This window comes from Ceratotherium simum, chromosome 1 (assembly GCF_057802395.1).
Source record: "Ceratotherium simum simum isolate JZ-2026a chromosome 1, ASM5780239v1, whole genome shotgun sequence".
Lineage (NCBI taxonomy): Eukaryota > Metazoa > Chordata > Mammalia > Perissodactyla > Rhinocerotidae > Ceratotherium > Ceratotherium simum.
The window spans coordinates 94,475,651-94,501,272 of record NC_141900.1 but is presented as its reverse complement, the minus strand read 5'-3'; the positions used below and the strand labels follow the sequence as shown (position 1 = coordinate 94,501,272).

At 42.2% G+C, this 25,622-nt stretch overlaps 1 protein-coding gene and 1 non-coding gene across 6 annotated transcripts in view; both read right to left on the bottom strand.

Moving 5' to 3' along the window:
- LUC7L2 (LUC7 like 2, pre-mRNA splicing factor) overlaps positions 1 to 23,951 on the bottom strand; it is a 77,547-nt gene extending 53,596 nt beyond the window's left edge. The window contains exons 1-2 of one of the 5 annotated variants that reach the window (XM_087431638.1): positions 23,782 to 23,951; positions 19,785 to 19,905 (exon numbers count right to left, since the gene is read on the bottom strand). In XM_087431638.1, coding sequence (XP_087287764.1) covers positions 19,785 to 19,905; positions 23,782 to 23,919 — 259 coding nt within the window. In that variant the 5' untranslated portion in view covers positions 23,920 to 23,951. Of the gene's footprint in view, positions 1 to 2,358; positions 2,461 to 5,038; positions 5,219 to 7,646; positions 7,941 to 8,203; positions 8,628 to 19,784; positions 19,906 to 23,781 lie in introns of those variants that run through there. The other 4 variants (XM_087431603.1, XM_014787706.2, XM_004430701.3 and 1 more) reach the window with 4 other exon arrangements.
- A 584-nt stretch (positions 23,952 to 24,535) lies between these two features.
- Positions 24,536 to 24,608, bottom strand: TRNAR-CCU (transfer RNA arginine (anticodon CCU)). Its single transcript has one exon. It is a non-coding gene; the product is annotated as a tRNA-Arg (tRNA).
- Between the last annotated feature and the right edge of the window lie 1,014 nt (positions 24,609 to 25,622).

Below are 25,622 nucleotides of genomic sequence, written 5' to 3'. Positions count from 1 at the left end.
AGAGTCTAAAGACCGTAGAAGCAAATATGTCCATAATCTCTAAGAAAGAAAAGGAAGAAATAACTAAAGCAACTCAGCAACTTAAGGATATTTAGGAAAGTAAGATTCTATTTCTATCAACAATTACTACACCCTGAAGCACATCAGCCAATAAATATATAGAATACCATGTCTGGGAAAATATTCCTTCTAATACTGAGGCAAATTAAATCATAACACAGGAATTTCTCAAAATACAAACACATGGTTTCTAAAATCTGAGGTGAATCCACTGTTTTCCTGGCAAGCATGCCCTGCTGTTCCCCTGTCCATAATGTAGAATCACAGCCACTTTCCCCAGTTTCTAGTCCAGGAGTTATCTACAATAGGCAGCTTTTCCCACAGCCAGGGACTTTTTCACATTCCCACTGTGGAACAGACTGGTGAAATCCTGTAGAACTGGTGACCATTATAAACCAAAACACTAATGGAGGTGAGAAATTAAGCTAAATGAGGTAATTTCACCCTAGAAGTCTAGATGGGCCTCTCCAGAGACTCCTAGATCTCTGCATCTCACAGGTGTGTATTTCTGGCCAGTCATTTCTACTTAGGGGCTTGCATACAGTTCAAGCAGCTTTCCTTTCACAGGAATAACTAGAACAGTATTTTGCAAAGTATGGGATTTGTACAAAAGATGATTTTAGGCGTTCTATGATTTTACCAACACGACATTTTAAACACCACTCAATCACTTAGTGGCGAATATTTAACATGATTGAGACAAGAAAAAGTTTCCATTTGGCACTTAGTTATGTGTTTAATACATCTAACAGTTGTATTAACAAGTTCAAACTTTTAGCGTAAGGTAAATGACAACAGAATCTAGTTATCCTTCTAACACCATGTGGTTTTCACTGCATTTATTTTTCTGGTGACAAACTTTCATTTTAAAATTAACTTAAATTTTTAGAAAGTGAGTTGACATAAAGAAAAAATATTAAATAAACAGAAAATGGGGGCCGGCCCGGTGGCTTGGTGGTTAAGTGCGCGCACTGCGATGCTGGTGGCCCGGGTTCGGATCCCGGGTGCGCATCGAGGCACCACTTCTCCGTTCATCCTGAGGCCGAGTCCCACATACAGCAACTAGAAGGATGTGCAGCTACGACACACAACTATCCACTGGGGAAAAATAAAATAAATAAAATCTTTAAAAAAAAAAAAAAAAAAAAAAAAAAACAGAAAATGGGATAAAAAATAGGAAAGGCGATAAGTGGGACTAACATTTGGGGAACACTTATCTAGAACAGGGTTTCTCAAAACTTTTAATGTGCATCAGAGTCATGTGGAAGACTTCTTAAAGCACAGATTGCTGGCCCCCATCCCCAGAATTTCTGATTCAGTAGGCCTGGGGTAGGCCCAAGAATATACATTTCCAACAAGTTCCCAGGTGACACTAAGGTTGCTGGCCTGGGGACCACACTTTGAGAATCACTCATCTGGAACAGTGGTCTTTTTTTTTTTTTTTTTGTGAGGAAGATTGGCCCTGAGCTAACATTTGTTGCCAATCTTCCCCTTTTGGCTGAGGAAGATTGGCTTTGAGCTAACATCTGCACTTATATTCCTTTGTTTTGTATGTGGGACACCACCACAGCACAGCTTGATGAGCAGTGTGTTGGTCCTCGCCTGAGATTCGAACCCCGGACCGCCTGTGAACTTAACCCACCACGCCACTGGGTCAGCCCCAACAAGCCTTTTCTTAAATGGCCAGAGAGCAAATATTTTAAGCTTGCCAGCCATATGTCTTTGCTGCAACTACTCAACTCTGCTGTTGTAAGGTAAAGCAGCCATAGATAATATGTACACAAATAGACATGGTTGTGTTCCAATAAAACTTTATTTACAAAAAGCAGGTGGGTGGCCAGCCCAGGGGCATAGTGGTTAAGTTTGCACACTCCACTTCAGTGGCCCAGGGTTCGCAGGTTCGGCTCCAGGGTGTAGACCTTCTCCACTCATCAGCCACACTGTGGAGGCATCCCATATACAAAATAGAGGAAGATGGGCATAGATGTTAGCTCAGCAAAAAGAGGAAGACTGGCAACGGATGTTAGCTCAGGGCCGCTTTTCCTCAACAACAACAACAAAAAAAGCAGGTGGGCCACAGTGCCAACCCTGATCTAAAACATACCTTTAAGTAACGGAAAAGGGTACACTGTGTAACCTAATAGTAGGACAGAATATAGAGCAGTCGAACAGCTAGGTACACTATAAATACTAGCCAAAAAATACCCAATATATTTTACTGAAAGGCAAAGCTTTGGAAAGTTTTAACTCCGAAAGAGAAAACTGAGGTCTCAAGAAGATAAAAACAAAACAATTTACCATGCATTCAGAAGACATGACAAAAGACTCAGCAAGGGCAGCTAGTTAAATTCTTTTCATGTTGAATCACACAGGTCAAACATCATTGCACGTGGTTCAAAACTAAATTAGAACATATGAATCAATATCTAGTGAGCGTTTTTTTAGAAAAAAGTTTTAAAGACTCCTTTCTCTAGTCTATGTTAAATAGCAAAATATGGCATTTATTCAGTTGACTGAGCTACATGTTACTTTTGGATGGCTGACTTTTCAGAGTCCTGTTATTCAGTTAAAACAAGAATATGAAGCTGTAGCCAATTTCAGAGTTTTTACAAACTACTTTTCTCTATATCCTCAATAATCTTACAAAACTGATTAAATGATCTATTCCGGCCTTGCCTTCCAATTTCTACCCCAGCAGCTGCTGGTACATGAGAATTTAAACCAAAAAGGAACAGAATGACTTTTCTGCAGGTATTGAATCCACAAGATTCCTGTCAGAAACTCCCTCTCTCTGCCTCATTCTTTCCCCAGCAAAATGTTCCCAACTTACTTCATCTTTTTAGTCTACAATTTCTTAGTAGACTAAGTTGGGTAGTAGGATCGCTTATGTTTCCTTGAGGACTATACTAATAGCCCTGGGCTTTTAGGATTTAATCCATTTCAAGCATCTTTCTGGAATTCCATTCTTGAGGAGTATCTGCCTCATTTATCTAGTCTTACCCACACTTACTGACCTTTAGTTTTAAGCCATGTGCCTATCTCTGCAACCCAACTGCTTGCCTAAATCCTTAGCAACTTCAAATTTTAATGTTTGTATGAACCACCTGGTATTGAACACTGACTCACCAACTCTGACCCTGATCCATGACACCTACTTGCCTTTGAGTTCCTGCTACCCATCTTGAACACTCAGCTCACTACCATTTATCCCTATATGACATCTTACCCAAACCAAATCAAAGCATTTACCTGCTGCTTATAGAGGTTATGCAGTGACAGACAAAATGACTTTTCTTTGGTTTTAATTTATTTTTTTACCTGAAGTAAAAGAGTGTCTCAGAAGCATAGGCTTCCTTGAGAAGAGCTAAACAACTTTAGAGAATCCAAGGACAATGCAAGGTTATATGAGGTGATACCATTATTGTTTTCTGGGCTGTTCTGTCGATAGAAATATTATTCAGAGTTCAAAATGCAAAATGAGTTGAAGTTTTTTTTAACTGGATTCACTATGTGGGTGTTAACAGAGCTTTCAGTGTTTTGATATGCCTGGACCTCTGATAAACTCAAATATTTACTAAAACTCTGTTTAACCTTACATTTGACTACTGTTTAACCTTATGTTTGCTAAAATTTCTTATAACATTAAACAATTTACAAGCTCTGGAGTGAGATATACTCCATTATTATTTCAAAAAATGTGTGCCTGTACATTAAAGGCTATGCCTCCTTCACTTAAAATGAACAATCCAAGTGGAAGAGAAGAATGGCTTACAACTGACCAAGAAATAAATATGGTTCATTATGTTAATGAGAAAAAATTAAAAGAAATGCTCTCAATGCTGATGACAAGTCAAAGAACACAGATTAAAGATGATTTTATGAAGAAAATACACTAAAGAAAACACTACTTCAATCTGTGATTCAATAATTTATTTTGCAGAAAGGCAGAGATGTCATACTGCCCTATAGGTTCAACAGATATGTATAACTAAACTTATATTAGAAACGAGTAAATGATTTTCTGAACTGTATTTTCCTGCATATCTCCTAGGATGAGTATTCTTTTAATTTTACATCCCATAAATTACAATACAACTGATTAGCAAAAATACGAAATTATGATTAATATACTCTATTAACTGAGGAAGCACATCATTATATGTTCAGAAAGATTACCATCAAAAATAGCTCAAATTATCTGAAAGCTTTAACTTGCCCTAAACATTCCCTAACCATAATGGACAACTAATGATGCTATAAAATTTTATTCCATATTCTACATTGTATTAGTCTACTCGTTGTTTCTGAGGGCAGATTGCCATCCCTGGCTTGTTTTAACCTTAACCTTTAGAGATTGTTTCTAATACCATTAAAAGATTATAAGCAATTAAGAGGTATGGAATCCTCAAAACTACCTTCTGTAACTTCCTAGTTTCTAAACTCAGGATGTAATCTAAATTCACACCCTCAATTTTGTTTAATTCCTATCCCTTGCACCTCGCCAGACCTTTCTGGAGTCAGGACCAGAGACTTATCATAACCAAACTGCATTTGTTGGCAAAAGGGCTTTATCTCAGGGACATCCTTGCAATTAACCCAACTCAGCAAAAATGACTATAGCCTGAGTGAAGACACTGGGTTCTTCCAACTGTCACACAGACAATTCTCAAACTGCTGCCTGAATTTTCCTGTGCTGCTCCTCCCTTTCAAATGGAACATATTCAGGGAAAACAAATTATCCCTCTCCCTTCTATTAATGCTAATAACTAAAACAGAAAGGTATTTATAAAATTTAATCTATCTTAAACTTCAGATAAAATAAGATACTAATTTATATCTACTTATGGTTCCTCCTTTCTAAAAAACTTAAAATATACTTATTTTTCAACATTTTTTGAGTATAACATAGGAAATTATTTGGTCTCCCATTTAACAAATTATAGATGTAACTTGAGGCAAAAAAGGTTAAGTGACTTACCCAAGGTTACAATTAGAGGTACAGCTGGGGCTAGAAACCAGGTCTCCTGAGTCTCAGCCCAGTGCTCTTTTCCTTAGCCCATGAAGCCTTATCAAAAAAATCCAAATACAGTCAGACCCCCAGTTACATGGGTATGAGTTACACTGATTCACATATACAAACTTTATATAGTGTGACCAATGTTTCAACTCACGCGGTACCCTGCTTCCATTTATGCAGTATGCCAGGCATCGGCACGATTTTCAGTGGCACACAGGCGGTTGCCACCACCAGGGCCCTAGGCAAAATTGCAAAGAAGGCAAAGTTTGTCTTTGGCCCTCCCACCTCCCCTGTGCATTCCTCTCCCACCTCCTGGTCATCCCCCTGCCCAGCCTCCCAGTGCCATCATGCTGCCCTCTGGTTGTCCAAAGCCCCCCACTTCCACCACTCACCCAGGACTGTCCTTTCTGAAAGTGCCCAGTGATCCAAAATTACCTCTCCATTTCCCTGCCACTAAAATTCCTATTCACGAAGTTTAGGTAAGCTAAACGATTAATTGACTTAAGTAATTCAAAATAAGGTACATTTAAGAAACTTAAATCTCCAAGGAGTTTAAAAAGGAACTAATTAAAAACTGATTTTGGAGAGGGGGGAGAAGAAATAAATCTTTCATTGGAGGAGAAAGGGAGGTGAAAGGAAGTAAGGTTTTCCCAGTGCCCTGGACCACCTGTGTCACTTTAGATTCCCTCAAAGGCAGGACACTAAGGACTGAGAGGGTCATTGCCACCTTGAGTCCTACTATCCAAGAAGACAGTGGTTGCTCTGGGATTTAAAAAAAAAAAAAAAAAATGAACAGAGCTGCCTTAAAAACCTCCTACCTACCTTTTCCAACTCTCTCCCACCTCTCGGAACCCATTTCCACCTCTCAGTGCCAAAGACACCCAACAGCATCCCCTGTAAGCTTTTCCTGTGTCCAATACAAAGCTTCCCATTACATGGTTTCAAATTCATGTTAGTCAAGAACATATCCACACTCCCCTATCCCTGGATAACGAAGCTGACTGTATGCTAAAAAAGAACAATCCTAATTATTTAAAGGTCCTGAACCATAAGATGAAATATATAAACTCATTAATTATCTGTAAGAAGGAAAAGAAATGTTCTGATTCTTATCTTGTATATGTAAAAGAACTAATTTGGGTATGTAAAAGAAGATTCAATTCTTTTCCTTGAAAGTAGTATGTTTCTTACTTCTGGCCCAACACAGTAGTAAAAATGCAGTCATTTCAGCCAAATAATATCATGGACTCGTAAACATGAATTCATTGGTAAACCTCTTAGTCTGGAGGCAAAAAAAATCGAGTAACAGACACATAAAAAATATAAATTTATTTGTGTACAGAGTGGATTTTAAGAAAAATCCATGTTTCTGCTGACTACACACACAGGAATACATAGTTTTTTTAAATTTAGCTTTGCAGTACTAGATTAGATACTTAGTTCGGAAATTTATCAGGTGATAGTAGTTACTTTGATCCAACTACCTACCCTCTCAGTAAAATTAGGAAATTCAATCCATGCAGAAGGTACCAAAAATGGTACCATCTAGGATTAAAAGGATCATGTAAAGTAAGTCTTGAATATTTCTATAATTTTATTACAAAGATTATTCTGTCAGCTAAAATCCTGGATTAAGTCCCCTTCGCATTACAGTTTTCATAATGGAAAAGGAGCAATGTTAAGACATGCTGCAGTTATAAAATAACCATTTTTATCTAAAAGTGAAAAATGATAACGGGTAAAAGTTTCTCCACTGACATTTTTAATTAATGTTAACTTTCAAGGGTTAACTACACAGATAAAATTCATTTTTTTCCCAATCTTCCCCTCCTCTCTACACAACCACACGTAGGTTTGCCATCTATACCTATTTGTCTCTATGTTCTTCGAAGAAAAGTTCCCAATGCGGGTTTTTATTAAAACAGAACTGTGAACAGTGAAAAGCCATTCTAAATATGCATTGCTAAAAATATTTGAATTCAATAAATTTTTTAATCTACTCACTCATATTTTGCTGCAAAGCACTCAAGAAAATTATAACAGCGACTGCTAAAAATTTGTGTGACTTTTCTCTTACATCAAGCAATTTACACAACTTGTCAAGAAAAAAGCATTTATTTAACGTCTAAGAAACGATTTGCCTGAACAACCAACATACAAAAATGAGCAAGTGTTTTGCTTTGTTTTTAAGAAAGTACTTAACTAGACCTTTCCTCCAGGTTAGCATGGATTTGAGCTGAATTTCAAAGAGTACATCACCAATTATCATCATCAAAAAATGCAACAGCATTTCATCTCATTTAGAAATTCTCTATATGACAAAAAGATATCCAGCAATTAGTGGTTTTCTATACAAATTCTAACCTAAGTGCCTAAAAGGACCGCTGTTTCCCTCAATTCTACTTCACTGGGCAAAACATTTTCAAAATGGTTCTATTTGGGGCACATGCAAGATTTGTCACTATTTACTGAACACAGCTTCTATTAAATTGTCTAACAAGATGGAGGTCTCTCGAAAAAACAAGCCATAACATTTTTCTTTTCACAAAATGGGGCCAAACACACTCACTTCAAGAAACCATGGTTTGGGTCAGATTTCTCACAAGAATGGTTGTTCCTGAGGGGCTCGAGAGTGCGCCTCTGGGCCTGGGTTCACCGTCAAGGCTTCCTCCGGCCCCAGGTAAGGGGCGGGGGGCAGTTCTCTGATACGCTGGATGGCGGCGGCGAGGCAGGAGCCCCAGCCCTGGGTGAAGGCCTCAGTTCAGGGGGCGGAGGCGTGAGCAGCCCAGGTCCCTACAGAGCCACAAAACGGGCCGCCCGACTACGCAAGGGAGACGTGGGCTCTCCCGTCCCCGCCAAGCCAACACGCAGGGCTCAAACTCTCCCTTCTTCCTCCAGGCCCCGCCTGACCCCATTGGCAGCAGTTCCCGCCAATCCGTTCTGTCGCCGCCCCCCAAACCCGCCTGCCCAGCCCTGATTGGATGGGACGGGAGCCGGGACCTCGTGTTACCAATCTGGGAGCCCCTTACTCAGCCACACACACAAGCCCAAGTGCGCCCGCGGAGCCCCAGCCCCTCGCCGGCCCCGGCCCCCTCCCCCACCCCCAGGGCGCTGGCAGAGACTTACCGTCCCGGGAGGTGCCCATCAACTGGTCCAGCATCGCGCGCATCTGGGCCTGCGCCGACATGGCGGCGGCGTAGCGGGCGGACGGGCGGGGGTGGGGCGCCAGCCAGGCCCTTTCGGGCGGGGGGACAAGGGAAAGGGGTGGGGGAAGATGAGGCGCTGTCCCGGTGGCCGCCGCCGCCTCGAGGCGTGCGGAAAGGGAGCCGGACGGGTTGCAGGAGAGTCCGGGCTGCGCTCCTCACGACGACGCGTACGTGGAAGGCAGCAGCCCCCGAAAGCGACCCTCGTTCCCTCACTCTCCGTCGGGTTCCTGGGACAGAAGCGATACGGGCTAAGAAGCTCTGGCCTCCAACACCGCCACCCGCCAGAAGCCGTCAGCCCCCCCCTCCAAGCTCTGACGCCGCTCGCCGCCACCGTCGCCGCGACGTGTGCGCGCACGCTCCTCGCGCTCAGTCGTTTCCCGCGGGGCTCCACCAACTGGCTTCCAACAGCATTTGTTCCGCCCGCCCCGCCCGGGAGGGGTTCCGCCCTAACGGCTCTCGGGCGCGTGCACGCGGGCTTCTCCCGCCCCTTCTCCCCAGATCTCGCGTGACTCTGATGCTTCACCCGACCCTCGAGCCGGATCCGCCCGAGGCAGCAAACCTCACGCTACCGGCTGTGGGTTGGCTCGCGCCGTGCCGCACGCTGTGCTGGCGAACCAGACCCAAATTAGCAAAAGTGCCAGAGGGTTAGCCCGAGTCGAAAGTAAGTAGAGACCGAGCCCGTCGGTTCAACTGAGGTTAGCAGCCTTGGTAGCTAATACTGGCGTATTCCTGACGAATACTCGGTCACCGATTAACTCGTTTTAAGGGGCCCACCCAGAATGGTGTGGTCTCGAGCTTTTTCTCACTGCTGCCTGACCCCCAACAAAAGGAGCCTGCAGATCTGACATCCGGCTATTTCCCTTCACCTATGCATAGAGGATTTAAGCTCCCCGAACTGGGGTAAATCAAGTTCAAGATATAACACCTGAAATTAATACATGAAACGGTGATCTAACCCATTCGGATTAATCATCGTCATTTACAATAGCAGGAAGCTGTTAGTCTGGATTTAGAACTATGAAAATTATGCAGTGTTCTGAGGAAAGGAGGTGATCTTGTAGAGAATTTTTTTTCCTGCTTAAGAGAGAAATTTGAAGAGGAAGGCCTTTTCAGTGTATCATCAGCACTGACAACGGGAAAGCAAGCCTGTGGGTTCATAGCTTGCCCTCACCCTGGATTCAAAACCATGGTCGACCCATTACTAACTGTGTGACCATCAGCAATTTGTTTCTTAATCTCATGTCTAATGGAGATAAACATACCTACCTTAGAGCATTGTTGTGAGGACTAACTAAGCTAACAAAATGCCTGGCCCAGAGCCAGGCCTGGTGTCTTTTTGTAAAATATTAATTCCTTAAGATGAGACATAGGTACTTCCTAGATACTTGGAAAAATAATGGTAAAAATGTTTCATTAAAATTTTATATGCATAGCCTGGGAACTTGTAATTTATTAGCAAGATCAGTAAAAAATTAACATGAAATAGTGACCATAGTCCCAAGATCCCTTGAAATGCATATTGGGCCAATAAAAATTTTAGGATCACATTGTCTTGAGTAACTGGCCAAATGGTTTCTCTCCAGTCATTCAGAGAACTCAAAATTCCAACAACTCCAAATACTAGGAATATCATTCTTAGAAAACAATTTACAATAAGAGAAAAGTGTACAAACTATTACGTCCTAGAGGGATGCACTATTATACGTACAGTATGATCTTATCCTGAAAACAACATCCTTAGGAGGGAAATAGATTAAAATGTTGAATAATTATGTGTTAGTGAAGAGATTTTAGTTTTTATTTTTCTTTTACCTTCTACCTCTCTGGTTGCTTACATTTTAGATGTATCTCTTATAAACAGCATATAGTTTTGTTTTTTCTTTAATTTTATTTATTTATTTATTTTTCCCCCAAAGCCCCAGTAGATAGCTGTATGTCATAGTTGCACATCCTTCTAGTTGCTGTATGTGGGACGCGGACAGAGAAGCGGTGCGCGCCCAGGATCCGAACCCGGGCCGCCAGTAGCGGATCGCGCGCACTTAACTGCTAAGCCACGGGGCCGGCCCCTTTCACTGTCTTTTTTTTTTTTTTTAATTTATTTATTTTTCCCCCAAAGCCCTGGTAGATAGTTGTATGTCATAGTTGCACATCCTTCTAGTTGCTGTATGTGGGACATGGCCTCAGCATGGCCAGAGAAGCGGTGCGTCGGTGCGCGCCTGGGATCTGAACCTGGGCCGCCAGCAGCGGAGAGCGTGCACTTAACCGCTAAGCCACGGGGCCGGCCCTTCACTGTCTTTTAATTGAAGTATTTACACATTTATATTCACGTCACTACTCATGTTTGGGTTTAAAGCTCTTATATTTCTTATTTGTTTGGGTTTAAAGCTCTTACATTTCTTATTTGTCTCACCTGTTTTATGTTTAATTTTAACTTCTTTCTTGCCTGCCTTTTAATCATTTCATTTTTTCTCCTCCTAGTAGTTTGGAAGTTTTATTCTGTTTTTATTCTTGTAGTGGTTACCCTAGAAGTTATTACAGGCATCCTTAATGTATCAAAGTCTAATTTAATCAATACCTTTACACTTCCCCCAGAGAGATAATACAAGGAACGTAGCAAACTAACTCCATTCAACTTCTTCCCAAATTATATGCTCCTATTATCATGTGTTTTAGTTCTATATGTTTTTTAAAACTGAGTTTCATATAATCAATGTTTATTTATTTACCACTTTCTTTGCTCTTCATTCCTTCTGGAATCTCTGCGTTTGATCATTTCCCTTTTGTCTGAAGTTTAAACTTTAGGACAGGAGTCAGCAATCTACAGTCCTCAGGCCAAATCCAGCCCACTGCCTATTTTTCTGAATAGTTTCATTGGCATACCACCAGGCTCATTCATTTACTGTTGTCTGTGGTTGCTTTTGCACTACAACCTCAGAGTTGAGTGGTTGTGACAGATACCATACTGTATGGCCTGCAAGACTAAAATATTTCCTATCTGGCTCTTTAAGGAAGTTTGCCTAACCTGCTTCAGAGTTTGCTTTTGTGTTGATTGGCTAGTGGAGAACTCTCCCATTTTTGTTATCTGAAAAGATCTTTATTTTGCCTTTCTTGATTCTAGATGGATTTTTTTTTTTTGGTGAGGAAGATCAGCCCTGAGCTAACATCCATGCTAATCCTCCTCTTTTTGCTGAGGAAGACCGGCTCTGAGCTAACATCTATTGCCAATCCTCCTCCTTTTTCCTCCCCAAAGCCCCAGTAGATAGTTGTATGTCATAGTTGCACATCCTTCTAGTTGCTGTATGTGGGACGTGGCCTCAGCATGGCTGGAGAAGCGGTGCACGCCTGGGATCCGAACCCGGGCCGCCAGGAGCGGAGCGTGCACACTTAACCGCTAAGCCACGGGGCTGGCCCTAGATGGATATTTTTATTGGGTATAGAATTCCAGGCTGGAAGTTATTTTCTTCTGGCATAGATTCTCTCTTTCTACTGTCTTTTACTTGCTCCTGCAAAGTCAGCTCTCAGTCTGTCATTCCTTTGAAGATAGTTGGCTGCTTTCAAATTTTGTTCTTTTTGCCTTTGGTTTTGTGCAATTTTACTATGATGTATCTGGGTGTGGATTTATTTTTATGTACTCTGCTTGGGATTCATTGACCCTTTAGAATCTGTAACTGATGTCTTTTATTAATTCCAGGAAATTTTTAGCTATTCTCAAATATTATCTCTCACTCATCAACTTCTGGATCTCCAAATAAATCTATCTTAGTTTTCCCTGTATCCTCTATATCTCTGTATTCTCTTTGAATTTTCCACCTTGTTTTGCCAAGCTGCCTTCTTAATGTTCTTTTTCTGACAGACTTTATAGTTCACTAATCTCCCTTCAGCTGTGTCTAGTCTGCTGTTAAATCCATCAATTGAATTCATTTTTTCAGTTCTAGAATTTTTATTGGGTTCTTTTTCAAGTCTACTGTGTCATTTTTTATGGTTTCTGGTTCCCTGATGAAATTTCCAAGCTTGGCTATTCTTTGACCCTAGTGAACACAATTATTTTGTAATCCAAGTTTGCCAATTCTAATATCTGAAGTTTTTCATGGTTCTGTTTCTGTTGTCTCTTGTTTCTGCTGGTTTTCACTTATAGGGTATTGTTTTCTTGTGTGTCTGGTTATCTTTGTATGCTGAACATGTATTTGAAAAAATATGTATAGGAGTAATATAAGCCCTAAGTAAGATATACTATAATGCTATCTTCCTCCAGAAAGGATCTTTATTTTTCTCTGATAGGTAACTGAAGACATTACTAGTCAAGGACCACCATAATACAGGTTCAAGGCCTCAATTTTTTTGGACCACCAAAATGACAAAAATCTGGGCTGAAAGCCTGGCAAGGACTTTTTCACTTCCAGTTCACCCTTGAGGGTGAACTTCAGAGTTCTGGTTTAAAGTAGGTGTGGTATGGGCCTGGCTCCATGGCTGAATGGTTGACGTTCCACATGCTCCTCTTTGGTGGCCTGGGTTCACGGGTTCAGATCTCAGGCGCTGACCTACTCCACTCACCGGCCATGCTGTGGCAGTGTCCCACATACAAAATAGAGGAAGACAGGCACAGATCTTAGCTCAGGGCTAATCTTCCTCAAGCAAAAAAAGAGGAAGATTGGCAACAGATGTTAGCTCAGGGTGAATCTTCCTCAAAAAAAAATTTAAAAAGTAGGTGTGGTTTATTATAGTGCCTACCTTGGTGGGCCCTGGACTTTGCCTGTTGCCTCCCCAGCCCTACAAGCTCACCAAAAGTGCAGCTCAGTTGCAATACTGAAGCTATTGCTACTAAATTGGCGAATGCCCTAAAGCCAAAAATGTGCCTTTGTGTGCTACACTTACTTTTCTTTTCTTTTCTTTTTTTTGTGAGGAAGATCAGCCCTGAGCTAACATCTGCCAATCCTCCTCTTTTTGCTGAGGAAGACGGACCCTGGGCTACCATCCGTGCCCATCTTCCTCCACTTTATATGGGACGCCGCCACAGCATGGCTCGACAAGCAGTGCGTCGGTGTGTGCCCAGGATCCGAACCGGGGAACCCCGGGCCACCACGGCAGAGCGTGCGCACTTAACCACTTGTGCTACTGGGCCAGCCCCAACACTTACTTTTCTTGCTTCTTGTCTTCTCCTAAGATTTGATTCAGTATTTCCCTATCTTAATAGCTCTTTACTGATTTTAAGAATTTTAAAAAATATTTCATCCTCTTTTTTTAGTTGTCTTCAACAGAAGGGTTAATCTAAATTACCTAGACTATCATTAACAGAATTGGAAGTTTGTTCTCTTCTGTTTGAAAAATTTCTTAGGGGCCAGCCCAGTGGTCTAGTGGTTAAGTTCACACGCTCCACTTTGGTGGCTCAGGATTCATGGGTTCAGATCCTGGGCACGGACCTACACACCGCTCATCAAGCCATGCTGTGGCGGCATCCCATATACAAAATAGAGGAAGATGGACACAAATGTTAGCTCAGGGACAATCTTCCTCACCAAAAAAAAAAAAGAAAATTTTTTTAATTTTAAAATTTTAGTAGCTATGTATTAATCTTATCATCTGAAAAAAAACAAAAGCAAAAACCTCTGTGAATATGTCTATGTGTACCTTCTAGCAATGATATCCATTCCTCTTCAGGAACAAGGTCTCATAAGGAAACAGGAACTTATATAAGAGTAGGGTTAATCTATACATGTAGAAACTAGATAACTAAAAATTAGAATAGGGGCCGGCCGGCTGACGTAGTGGTTAAGTTCATGTGCTCTGCTTTGGTAGCCCGGGGTTCGCAGGTTCAGATCCCAGGCGAGGAGCAACACACCACTCATCAAGCCACACTGTAGCAGGGGTCCCACATATAAAGTAGAGGAAGATGGGCACAGATCTTAGCCCAGGGCCAATCTCCCTCAGCAAAAAGAGGAAAATTGGCAATACATGTTAGCTCAGGGCTAATCTTCCTCACACACACACACACACACAAAAATAAATAAAAATAAAAGTTAGAATAGGTAGAAGTAACCTACTTTTTGCTAGCCATCCAAGCAGAGAACTCTTCATTTTATTGTAAGTTATAAACTAAATATAGTAAATAATTAAAGGCTATATAGTAAAATTGAATATTGCAATTATTCTTGGGGCATCAGTACACACCTACTATCAAATTTTATAAACATGGTTACTGTTAATTTTAATGTAAATTTACAAATTCAAATTCAATATAAATTATATATATCCTAGTTGAGTGAATTAAAAACTTACCTTACAAATAGAATGTGCCTTGGATTAGCCTACCTTTAGTTTAAAACAAAACAGATTTCTTTTCTTCTCACATAATCCTGGTATATGAACCTTTCGTTCTTATCATGTTCATATTTGCATCCCTAACAAGGGACCCAGACAAGGGACAAGCAGAGTGCTAATAACTCAATACCTTATAGCCAGAAACAGTTCTAGTCAAAATGCATAAACATCTAAAGTCTATGTAGAAGAAATAGCAAGAGCCAAACCTGAACAGAGAGAGCTAGTTGATTGGTCTGTTAAAGACAGAGGAATTAAAAGCAATAAGCATATATAAACCATGTTGCTTGAAAAAAGACACTTTCACTTTTTTTTTTGGTGAGGAAGATTGGCCCTGAGCTAACATCTGTGCCCGTCTTCCCCTATTTTGTATGTGGGATGCCGCCACAGCATGGCTTGATGAGCAGTGCGTCAGTTGACACCCAGGATTAGAACCTGTGAACCCTGGACCACTGGAGTAGAGTGTGCAAACTTAACCACTACGCCACCGGGCCAGCTCCCACTTTCACTTTTTTAAGAGTGAAAAGATAATGATACCTAAGCCAATGTTGAACACATAGTAGGCATTCAAAAACGCTTGTTGAAGGAAGAAAGGAGAGAAAGTGAAATTTAGCCTGAGATCTGAAGAATTAATAGGAATTAGCTAGGGAAGGGGAAAATGATTAGGGGAAAGAGCTTTCCATACATAAAGAACATCAAAATGTCAAAAAAAGACCATGGCTCCTAGAACTGAATTTTGGTACTGCTGGACTCGCAAGTATAAGGAGAGTTGAGATGAGGCTGAAGAGATTTGGCAAGGGCCAGATCCTGGAGGCCATTGTTCAAGTTTAACTTTGAAGGATTGTAAGCTGGAGAGTGACAAGATCAGTGGAGAATGGATTGATTGAAGGGAGCAATTTGGAGTTAAAGAGACCAATTAGGGAGGGCAGTGTTTCAGGAAAGGGATGCAAGAGATAAGAGGTCTGGACTAGGATAGTGGCAATAGAGATTCTTAGGAGGTAGAATCTAATTAATTTAGTGATTATTTAACTGAGGATATGAAAGAGAGGAAGCAGTCAAGAATAACTCAGATTTCTGACTTGAGTGACTGAATGAAACTGTCAATAAACTGATGAGAATAACAGAGAGGAGATTTATAGGGGAAGATGATGAGGTTCCACTTTGGAGGCACTGAATTTGAGATGCCTTTGAGTCATCTAAGTGGTGCTGTCTATAGCTTGGCAGGAGGGTCTGGACTGGAGTTAGCCTGTTGATGATAACTGAAGCCTGGGAAGTAGAGGGGATCACCCAGGGAAAGCATGTAGGGTGTGAGGTAAGGACCTGTGTCTGAACTCGAGGAACACCAACATATAGGGGATATGCAGAAGAGGAAACTGAAGACAAATGGCTAGAGTGAGAGAAGAAAACAGAAGAATGTGGTATCATCAAAGCCAAGGGGAGGGGCCAGCCCCGTGGCTTAGCGGTTAAGTGCGCGCGCTCCGCTACTGGCGGCCCAGGTTCGGATCCTGGGCGCGCACCAACGCACCGTTTCTTCAGCCATGCTGAGGCGGCGTCCCACATACAGCAAGTAGAAGGAAGTGTAACTATGACATACAACTATTTACTGGGGCTTTGGGGAAAACGAGGAGGATTGGCAATAGATGTTAGCTCAGAGCCGGTCTTCCTCAGCAAAAAGAGGAGGATTGTCATGGATGTTGGCTCAGGGCTGATCTTCCTCACAAAAAAAAAAAAAAAAAAAGCCAAGGCTGAAAGGAAGGAAGGAATGGTAAATACTGTCAAAGGCTCCCTAGGGATCAAGCATGATAAGGAATGGCCTGCTGGGTTTAGTGACCTGAGGGTCATTTATAAGCTTGCAAGGCAGTTCTGGTAGAGTGGAGGGGCAGAAACTAAACTGCAGTGGATCGAGCATGAATGGGCAGTGAAAAATGCAGAAAGTGGATACACACAACAATATGGATTATTAATCTCAAAATCAGCATGCTGAGCAAAAGAAACCAACTCAAAAGAATACATACTATATGACTGCATTTGGATGAAATACTTGAACAGGCTAAACTAATCTACTGTGACAGCAAGCAGGTCAGTGGTTGCCAGATGTGGAGAAGGGGGATTGACTACAAAAGAGCACAAGAGAACTTTTTGAGGCGATGGAAATGTTCTATAGCTTTATTGGGGTGGTTATTACACAGGTGCATTTGTCATTATTCATTGACCTGTAAACTTACAATGGGCATATTTATTATATGTAAATTATACCTCAATACAACTTATTTTATAAGATTAAAAAGTGTAGAAAATGAATATAATTCATTCAGTTCATTGAATACATTCATTCAACTTGTGAATAAGAACAAGAAAAAGTAGTAGCTGAAAAGGCACTTGAGTCAGAGGCCAAGTATTTGTTTTGAGATGGAAGAGCCTTGAGCATAAATTTAAATGCTAATAGAATTCAGTGAAAGGAAGCAGTTGAAGTTAAAGGAGAGGGTAAAAGACACAGCAAATGAAGAAATGTGATAAAGCACGTACCACATTGAAAACTAGTCAGTTAACACGGTGCCCAAACCTCAGGATTCCCTAGTTCTGAGACCTTCCCAGTATAGAAAGTTTATCGTTTGTGTTCCAGAATCAATTCCTTCTATTTCTAACATTGAGTTCAGCTAATTTTTTATGGTAAAACCATTAATAAGACTTACAGGTTTGAATATATATGAACAGAAATGGCCTAAGCAAATTATTTAAGCCATAAGAAATAACTTATCTATACTTTAGAAGATTGGTGGCAGTAGGGCTTAGAGAAGGGTTCATGATGAATGACAGTATAGTAAAAAGATGAAAACAATAAGATTTTCTTTTTGTCAGGCACTCATTATGTACTGTGCAAGTATTTTATGTAAACGTTATTATTATTATTTTTTGTATGTGTGAGGAAGATCAGCCCTGAGCTAACATCCATGCCAATCCTCCTCTTTTTTGCTGAGGAAGACTGACGCTGGGCTAACATCTGTGCCTATCTTCCTCCACTTTATATGGGACACTGCCACAGCATGGCCCGACAAGCAGTACATCAGTGTGCGCCTGGGATCCGAACCCAGGCCGCCAGCAGCGGAGCATGAGCACTTAACCACTACACCACAGGCCGGCCCCCAATGTAAACATTATTCTTACTAATTATAACCACCTTGTTGGCATCCCCATTTTACGGAAGAGGACAGAAGCTCAGGTTAACTAACCTGCCCATGATCACACAGCTGGTAAACTGTAAAGGTGGGATTAAAAACTAGGTCTGTATGACTCAAACCCACAACAAATATTTCTTACTCTGTTAGGCAACTCTGCCTCAAATCTCTTTCTTTAAAAATGTTATTTATTGTATATACAATATTGTAACAACAAAGGAAATCAAAACATCAACCTATCTTAATCCTTTTGCTTTCTTCCTCTTACCGAAGTAAAACATCTTTTTTTTTTTTTAAAGATTTTATTTATTTTATTTTTTGCCCCCAAAGCCCCAGTAGATAGTTGTATGTCACTGCTGCACACCCTTCTAGTTGCTGTATGTGGGACTCGGCCCCAGGATGGACAGAGAAGTGGTGCCTCGATGCGCACCCAGGATCCGAACCCGGGCCGCCAGCATCACAGCGTGCGCACTTAACCACCAAGCCACAGGGCTGGCCCCGAAGTAAAACATCTTCAGATAATATTAATAATATACCCATGCCCATGAAATAAAACAGGGGGAGAAAAAAGTATGTTAAACATTTTTATTTTTTTGATCTGTTTAATCGAATAAATACTTGTTTGACCTCTTAATACTATTATTTTAATGTTAATATCTTAGAGGAAAGAGATGGTGTTTTAAAATGCTTTATGAATAGTTCTGTTCAGATTGTACTCCTTGTAGGGAGTAGAACTGAGGCATGCATTCAAAACACTGATTGAATAATGCTCTAAGTAAGTCACTGTGGAAGATAATTTGGAAACTACAAAGATGAATGAGACATGGTCCTTATTCTTAAGGAGCTTGCAGTCCAGGGAAAAAGAGGTTGTAAGACATGCCTATAAAAAACTGGCATATACCACAAAGAGGCACATATAAAGAACTGCTGGTAGTTTACAGAAAGAGAATAATTTTTACTTGAGGAATTGAAGATGTTAGAAGCAAGGGGACCATTTAGGAGACTAGTTGAACAGTTCAGCTAAAAGATTATCAGTGCTTGAACTAGAAGAGAGGCAGTGAAGATAGAGAGGGGAAAAGGATGTTAGAGCCAGTGCAGCAGCAGAAATTGCTGACTGATTGGATGTGGAGATGAAGAGAGAGAGGAATAAAGAAGGAAGCCCAAGTTTACTTGGCCAGCCATCTGCATGGTGGAGCCCTTCACCCTGATAGAGGATTCAAGAGGAACAGCAATTTGACAGGGAGATTAGAAGGCAGAAGGAGAGGTCAGTGTGCTCATCCATCTCCCTCTCCCTGGACTTCCTCCCTGTGGCCTACAGATGAGTGGTGGCCATGTTCCTATCCTAAGGGTCAACTCAGTCAGGCCTGCGGAGGTTATAGCTCTCCCACTGTGCTATCTTCTAGGAGCTGCACCATCTTGTTGACCTTAACTCAGCCCACATCTTTATATATCCCTTCATTAACTCTCCTCAGTAACCCTATTTGAGTGTGCCATCTGTTGCCGGCCAAGATCTTAACACATCATATTTGTGTATTTTTTAATAAACGTACTTATGTATAATTGTATGTTTGTATATGCATAGGAAATATCTGGAAAGATGCACACCACACTGTTAGTAATAGTTACCACCTGGTAATGGAGATAGCCGAGGGGAGGGACAAGGGAAAAAGATGGCTTTTATTTTATATGTCTATACCATTTGAATTCCTTAAAATAGGCTTGTATTTTAGAATTAGATCACAAACATCAATCAGCCTAGTGTAGGAAGTTCAGTAAATTAACCGAGAGTAAGGATGAAACCTCCCTAAGAAACAGTCACCAAAATTACAGAGAAAAATCCTAAACTTAAAAAAAAATTTAATGATAAATACATATGATAGAAATGATTAAATTCTTGTATGAAGGCAGCATCCAAGGAGTCTCTCCATTTTCATGGCTCCCAGCCCTTCCCTCCAGGCTGATGGGGCAACTTGAGACCCACCAAGCCAGCCGACTCCTCCACTGAGCGCTCACCCTTGCCATGAAATTCCTGATGAAGGGCCACGTGTTCACGGATGCTGCGTAGGAGGCAAAGATAGGTGGCAGCTTGGAAATGAAGCTCATGTTGGGCTCTGCACAACTTCTCACTGGTGACCTAGAGAAGTAGCAAGGTCAGATGCTCAATTAACAGCCCAGCCACAGATACAAGGCCACAGAAAAAGATTTAATAAACAAGCATTCTCTAGAATGAAAGTTGCACAGAGGAAATACAAACATGTATATGAGTATACTTAATACATAGATGGAGGCACTCTGTAATTACTGATGATTAGGAAAGCTGACCTCCAGTTAACTGAAGAGGAATTTTACAGGGAGTTTCTCTGAGGAGTTTCATTGAGCATCTTCAAATTTTAGTACTGGAAAAAGTCATCTCCTTTCAACTCCCTCATTCTACAAATGAGGAAACTGAAGCCCAGAGAAGCTCAGTTGTTGGTTAATGGCAGAGATGGGGACTAGAATCAGGTCACTAATCACTGATGTCACCTAAGGAATATAATATAGAACTTTCTCCTTTTCAAACAAATGAAGGGCTGCCTTATTTTATGTTTCTATGACTTTGGTTAATGTGACATATGCCTTTCAATGAAAATTAAAAACTTAATTTGTCTGAAAAATAATAGCTTTGTCCTCAACAGTGACAAAATGTTTATATATAAAAGTAATATGCATATATTCATATTACTTATATTCACTCTCAATTTACTTATCCATCTGAAAAATCTAGATTCTGATGACCTGAAGTAACTGGAAACTCCGTATCCATTTGGAAGTCCCCAATGACTCCAAACCTTGTTTTTTCTTCATAATTTCCAGATTGTTAGTACACTGTCCTTTACTTGACTAGTTTTGTGTTCTGAGCTTGTGAGAAAAGGGCAGGAAAGGTGAGACAGAAATGTATGTCTAGCCTCAAATGACTTAAGGGGCCCTGTCCAACTGTGGATTAATCTCTGGGCACCACTGCCTACATAACCCCTTTCTCTGACCTTTCTTTATTTGAATATCTAGGGTTGGAATCTGAATACTAGAATGTATGGTTTATGATCTGTGATCTACAGATCACATATGTGAAAATGGCACTCATAAGCTGCTCAAAAATAGAATTCACCTCCTTTAGTCAATATAAGTTTTATAATTAAAAATTTAAGAGAGGGGCCAGCCCCGTGGCTTAGCGGTTAAGTGCGCGTGCTCCGCTACTGGCGGCCCGGGTTCAGATCCTGGGCGTGCACCAATACACTGCTTCTCTGGCCATGCTGAGGCTGCATCCCACATACAGCAACTAGAAGGATGTGCAACTATGACATACAACTATCTACTGGGGCTTTGGGGCAAAAAAAGGAGGAGGACTGGCAATAGATGTTAGCTCAGAGCCGGTCTTCCTCAGCAAAAAGAGGAGGATTGGCATGGATGTTAGCTCAGGGCTGATCTTCCTCACACACACACAAAAAAATTTATGAGAGATTAACACCAATGTCAAATATCAACAAAGGGTAACTCCCATATCTATTACATAGCCCAAATTGACAGGATTTGAAACAGGAATGCTATGTTAGTGTAGCAGAGGAGAATACTGATCTTGATTCAGCTGAGCCTGAGTCATGAGGAGTCAGGCGAGAAGGGTCAGCAATATACAGAGCAAATAAATCACAAGAGAGGGGCCAGCCTCTTGGCTAGTGGTTATCCACAGCCCAGGGTTGGCCAGGTCCAATCCTGAGTGTGGACCTACACACCACTCATCAAGCCATGCTGAGGCAGCGTCCCACATAGAGCAACCAGAAGGATGTATGACTTTGACATACAACTATCTACTGGGGCTTCGGGGAGAAAAGGAAAAAAAACAGGAAGATTGGCAACAGATGTTAGCTCAGGACCAATCTTCATCAAAAAAATATATAAATAAATAAATAATAAAATAAAATAAATCTCAAGAGACCAAAAGAGATCAAATGAAAAAGAAAACTGTATTATCCCTAAGGAGAAAGGAGAGGTTCCTCCCTAATTGACTCCTGTCAGCCTAGGGAAAGGATAGAGAAAACGGGCATAGATGGTTATTGAGTTAGCTCTGAGCCAGCAGAAAATAGAAACCATTCCCCACATCCTCATATGCATTCCATAGTGGTGTTTCTGGGAATTTTTAGCATGAATTTCAGATGTATTTCCAAGAAATTTCAGAGCAATTATCAAGCCTCTCTGAATTGGAACAACGTTGCCTTTGTAAGGTACAACTATAATCATGTCACCTTCTTAAAAATCTAAGAATGAGGGGCCGCCCTGTGGTGCAGCGGTTAAGTGCGGTCTCCCGCGGCCAGGGTTCGCAGGTTCGGTTGGCATCAGATGTTAGCTCAGGGCTGGTCTTCCTCACACACACACACACACAAAAAAACAACTAAGAATGACCTCCCGTGACATTTACAATAAAATTTAAGTTCCTGCCTACCACATCTCTCCACTTCACCTACCACACACTAAGCTTTAACCATTCTCAACTGTCAGTTCTTCTCACCACTGGGCTTCCAGGAGTGCAGCTTCTTTTATCTGGACCTCATCTTCCCCAAGCCCATTTGCTTACTAATTCCAAGTTATCCTTCAAATCCTCGTTTAATGAATGTCCTCCTGAAAGCCTACCCCTTCTTTATACTAGGACCTCCTGTTGTTTACTCCCTTAGCACTTATTTATTCTAAGTGCTTCTTTGTATGGCTGCTCGGTTGGACCAGAAGCCTCTTAAGACAGGACCCATGTGCATCTTATTTGTCATTTGTAAGCCAAGTTCATAGAAGTCCTTAACATTGTGCTCTTTTAAAAGTTAGTTGAGGGGCCAGCCCGGAACCCCAGGCACGCACCGACGCACCACTTGTCAAGCCATGCTGCGGCGGCGTCCCATATAAAGTGGAGGAAGATGGGCACAGATGTTAGCCCAGGGCCAGTCTTCCTCAGCAAAAAAAGAGGAGGATTGGCAGATGTTAGCTCAGGGCTCATCTTCCTCACAAGAAAAAAAAAAAGTTAGTTGAATTTTAGTCTTAACATTTTGCATTCTAACTTCCATGGCTCAGAAATTGAACAGTTAAGATGATGGTTCTCCCTTTGCTCACATTGCTCAAAGGACAGTAAGTTTCCTTCCCTAAAGGCCAAGCTGACTCTCCAATTTACTATTTCTGAGATAGGCTGCAACTTCTTTCCAAGCCCAATCCACAACTCCAAAGGCAGCAATTAAATGGAAGACTCCTATTTGGGAACCAGGTAACCTAGGTTCTACTTGTTCCTATACATGTCCTTGTTCAGGTCACTGTCCCTGAGCCTCAGTAGCCTCAGGTGCCTCATTTGAAAAATGAAATTACGTTCCACCGGCTCCTGCCTAAGGCAGATGGCAAGTGTGGATTTCACAAGGAATATCCCAAAGATGGCTTCCCATATGTTCATATCTTTCTGCTACAGAAAGAAAAATGTATCTGGTCATATTTCACCTTGTAACTGACAGTACAACCTCACTACCGGTTTCTAGTTAAGGTCTAAAAGGCGCACACAGCTCCTGCTCGTCAAGAAGCTCCCAGTATTCCTCACGTATTAGAGTTTTCTTTTCTGCCTCACAAATTGGTTCTCAGAATAGCTCTATTAGGGGAAGGGCGAGGGGAATGCTGGATAGGTGCTGTGGCTAGTGACCCCACACTCTCCACCAAGTACCTCCTTTTTCTCTCCCCCCACCATTCCCCTTGCCTGACTTGCCCCTCTGCACATGCAAAGACCAGCCAAGGAAATCCTCCGGGACGGCTCCAGCCTACGGCGACTTCGCTCTCCGGCAGGCCCTTGGTTAGTCCCGGCGCTTAGGCCACAGACCAGAACCTAGGGCCTGGTTTTCTCTGGCCCAAACCAGAGGTGGTTGGAAGGGCTGGCCTCAGAAACGCAGGCGCCCCAGACCCGACTCTCCCTCCCTTCCCGGGAAAGAGACGCTGGAGCCCCGGACACAGGCTTCCGTACCCGATGTGCACGGAAAGAGTTCACGAGGTACCGATAGGCCGCGGTCTCGCGATAAGGTCGGCCAGTGGCCGCGTTCATGTAGCGCAACTCCCGTAGAAGGCCTCGTAAAGTGCGCGCCGGGGACCCTAAAGCCGCCATTTTCCCGTCCTCCGAGCCTGGTGTCTCAAGGCGCCCGATGCCCCTCTAACTCCCCCCGCCCAGCCGCTTAATGGTCGGACCCAGACTGCTGGCTCCCCCTATCGATGGCGGAGCCCTGGAAAGTCGCACTTCCCTGCTCGGCTGGGCCTTATTAATCAAACGCCGAGCGGCGCCCCAAGGAGTTAAGAGAAAAGCAAACAAAAGCCGAATGTAACTGAATAACCAGATCCTTAAGAAACCCTGAGAAAGGCCGGGCGAGGTAAAAGGAGGTCCTTTCCTTACTGAGTAATTTAAGACGCCATTAGCTGGCTGCCCGCTGAGTCTCGAGAGAAAGAGGGCTTGGCGGGAGTTGGTGTCGATTTGAAATAGAACACGCTGAGAAAATCTTTTTGATTTCTAGAGGGGATATCAAAATTCAATGTATCGACTTCCCAGGAATCTTACGGGACGTAGGGATCAGAGGAAGGAAATGGAGTATGCTGATCCTCGTAAACTGTAGCCCAACACCTAGGAAAACTGCACATACATTTCCCATTTTTAAAAGGTAAAATTAAGTTAGTATATTTCGCTTTGTTTAGGAAAGCAAAAAAGGCGTTTTAAAGGCAAAAAAGCTAGTCACCCCAGATGGGACTCGAACCCACAATCCCTGGCTTAGGAGGCCAATGCCTTATCCATTAGGCCACTGGGGCTTCTACAAACGAGGCGCTCAAACAACGTATTCAGTTTGTTTCCTCTATGGCACGTCATCATCATTTATGTGTCTTTTTAACCTATCCTGGGAAACCACACCTAGTACCAATATGAAGGGCGAGGCATGCTGGGAGTTGTAGTTCGGGGAACAAAAGGACGCGTTACAGCTCTAAAGGTTTTACCCTCGAGACAGCAACGATGCGCCGGACGGAGAACCGGCGCGCGCACGATTTTGCCTACGCGTTTCCTTGCGGGGTAGCCCCCGCGCCTGCGCAAAAGCGGGCACGCGGCGCCGCAGAGCCGGGCGCGCTGGGCACACTGGCCGAATCTCGGAGACTCGCCCTCTGAGCTTCTGCTCTGTCGGGTCTTAACCGGAAACAGCCGGCCCCTTCCGGTCTTGCGGCTTTCCGGAGTTAGCTTGGTTCCAGCCGGCCGTTAGGTGGCGTCCGCAGCGGTCATTTTCTGTTTCCGGTTGAAGGGCTGAGGCCATTTCCGCAGAGCCAGTGGCGCGTTGAAGACGTGTACTTTGTTTCTGAATTGGCGGGTCAGTGATGAACACGGGACAGCAAGGAATTGGTAGTTAATTCATTAGGAATTAGTTAATTAGAAATAATCGGGAGTTAGTTCATTTTCTGGTTCTGCTCCTAATTGTATATCTTCGACAAGTCACTTTTCTTTGTGAATTTCAGCGACCTTACCCCTTCTTGAAAATCTCGCAGTGGCTACCCATTGCCCGTAAAATAAAGTTCAGACTACTGGACCCTGCCTAAATTGACCCTTGCCTATATCTTAACTTTCATCTCTCGCTATTCGTTTCCTCTCACCCTCTGCTCCAGATATCTGAAATTCTCTCCTTGCCTTCCTCTCCACACCTTATGTTATTCCCTCTGCCTGAAACTTAAATATTAATATTTCTATTTACCTTTTCGGCTTCAAGTGTTCTGGGGAAGTCTAGATCAGACACTTCCCTAGGTCCTTGTGGTCAGTATGGCAAGGTTAAAATGATTCATTTC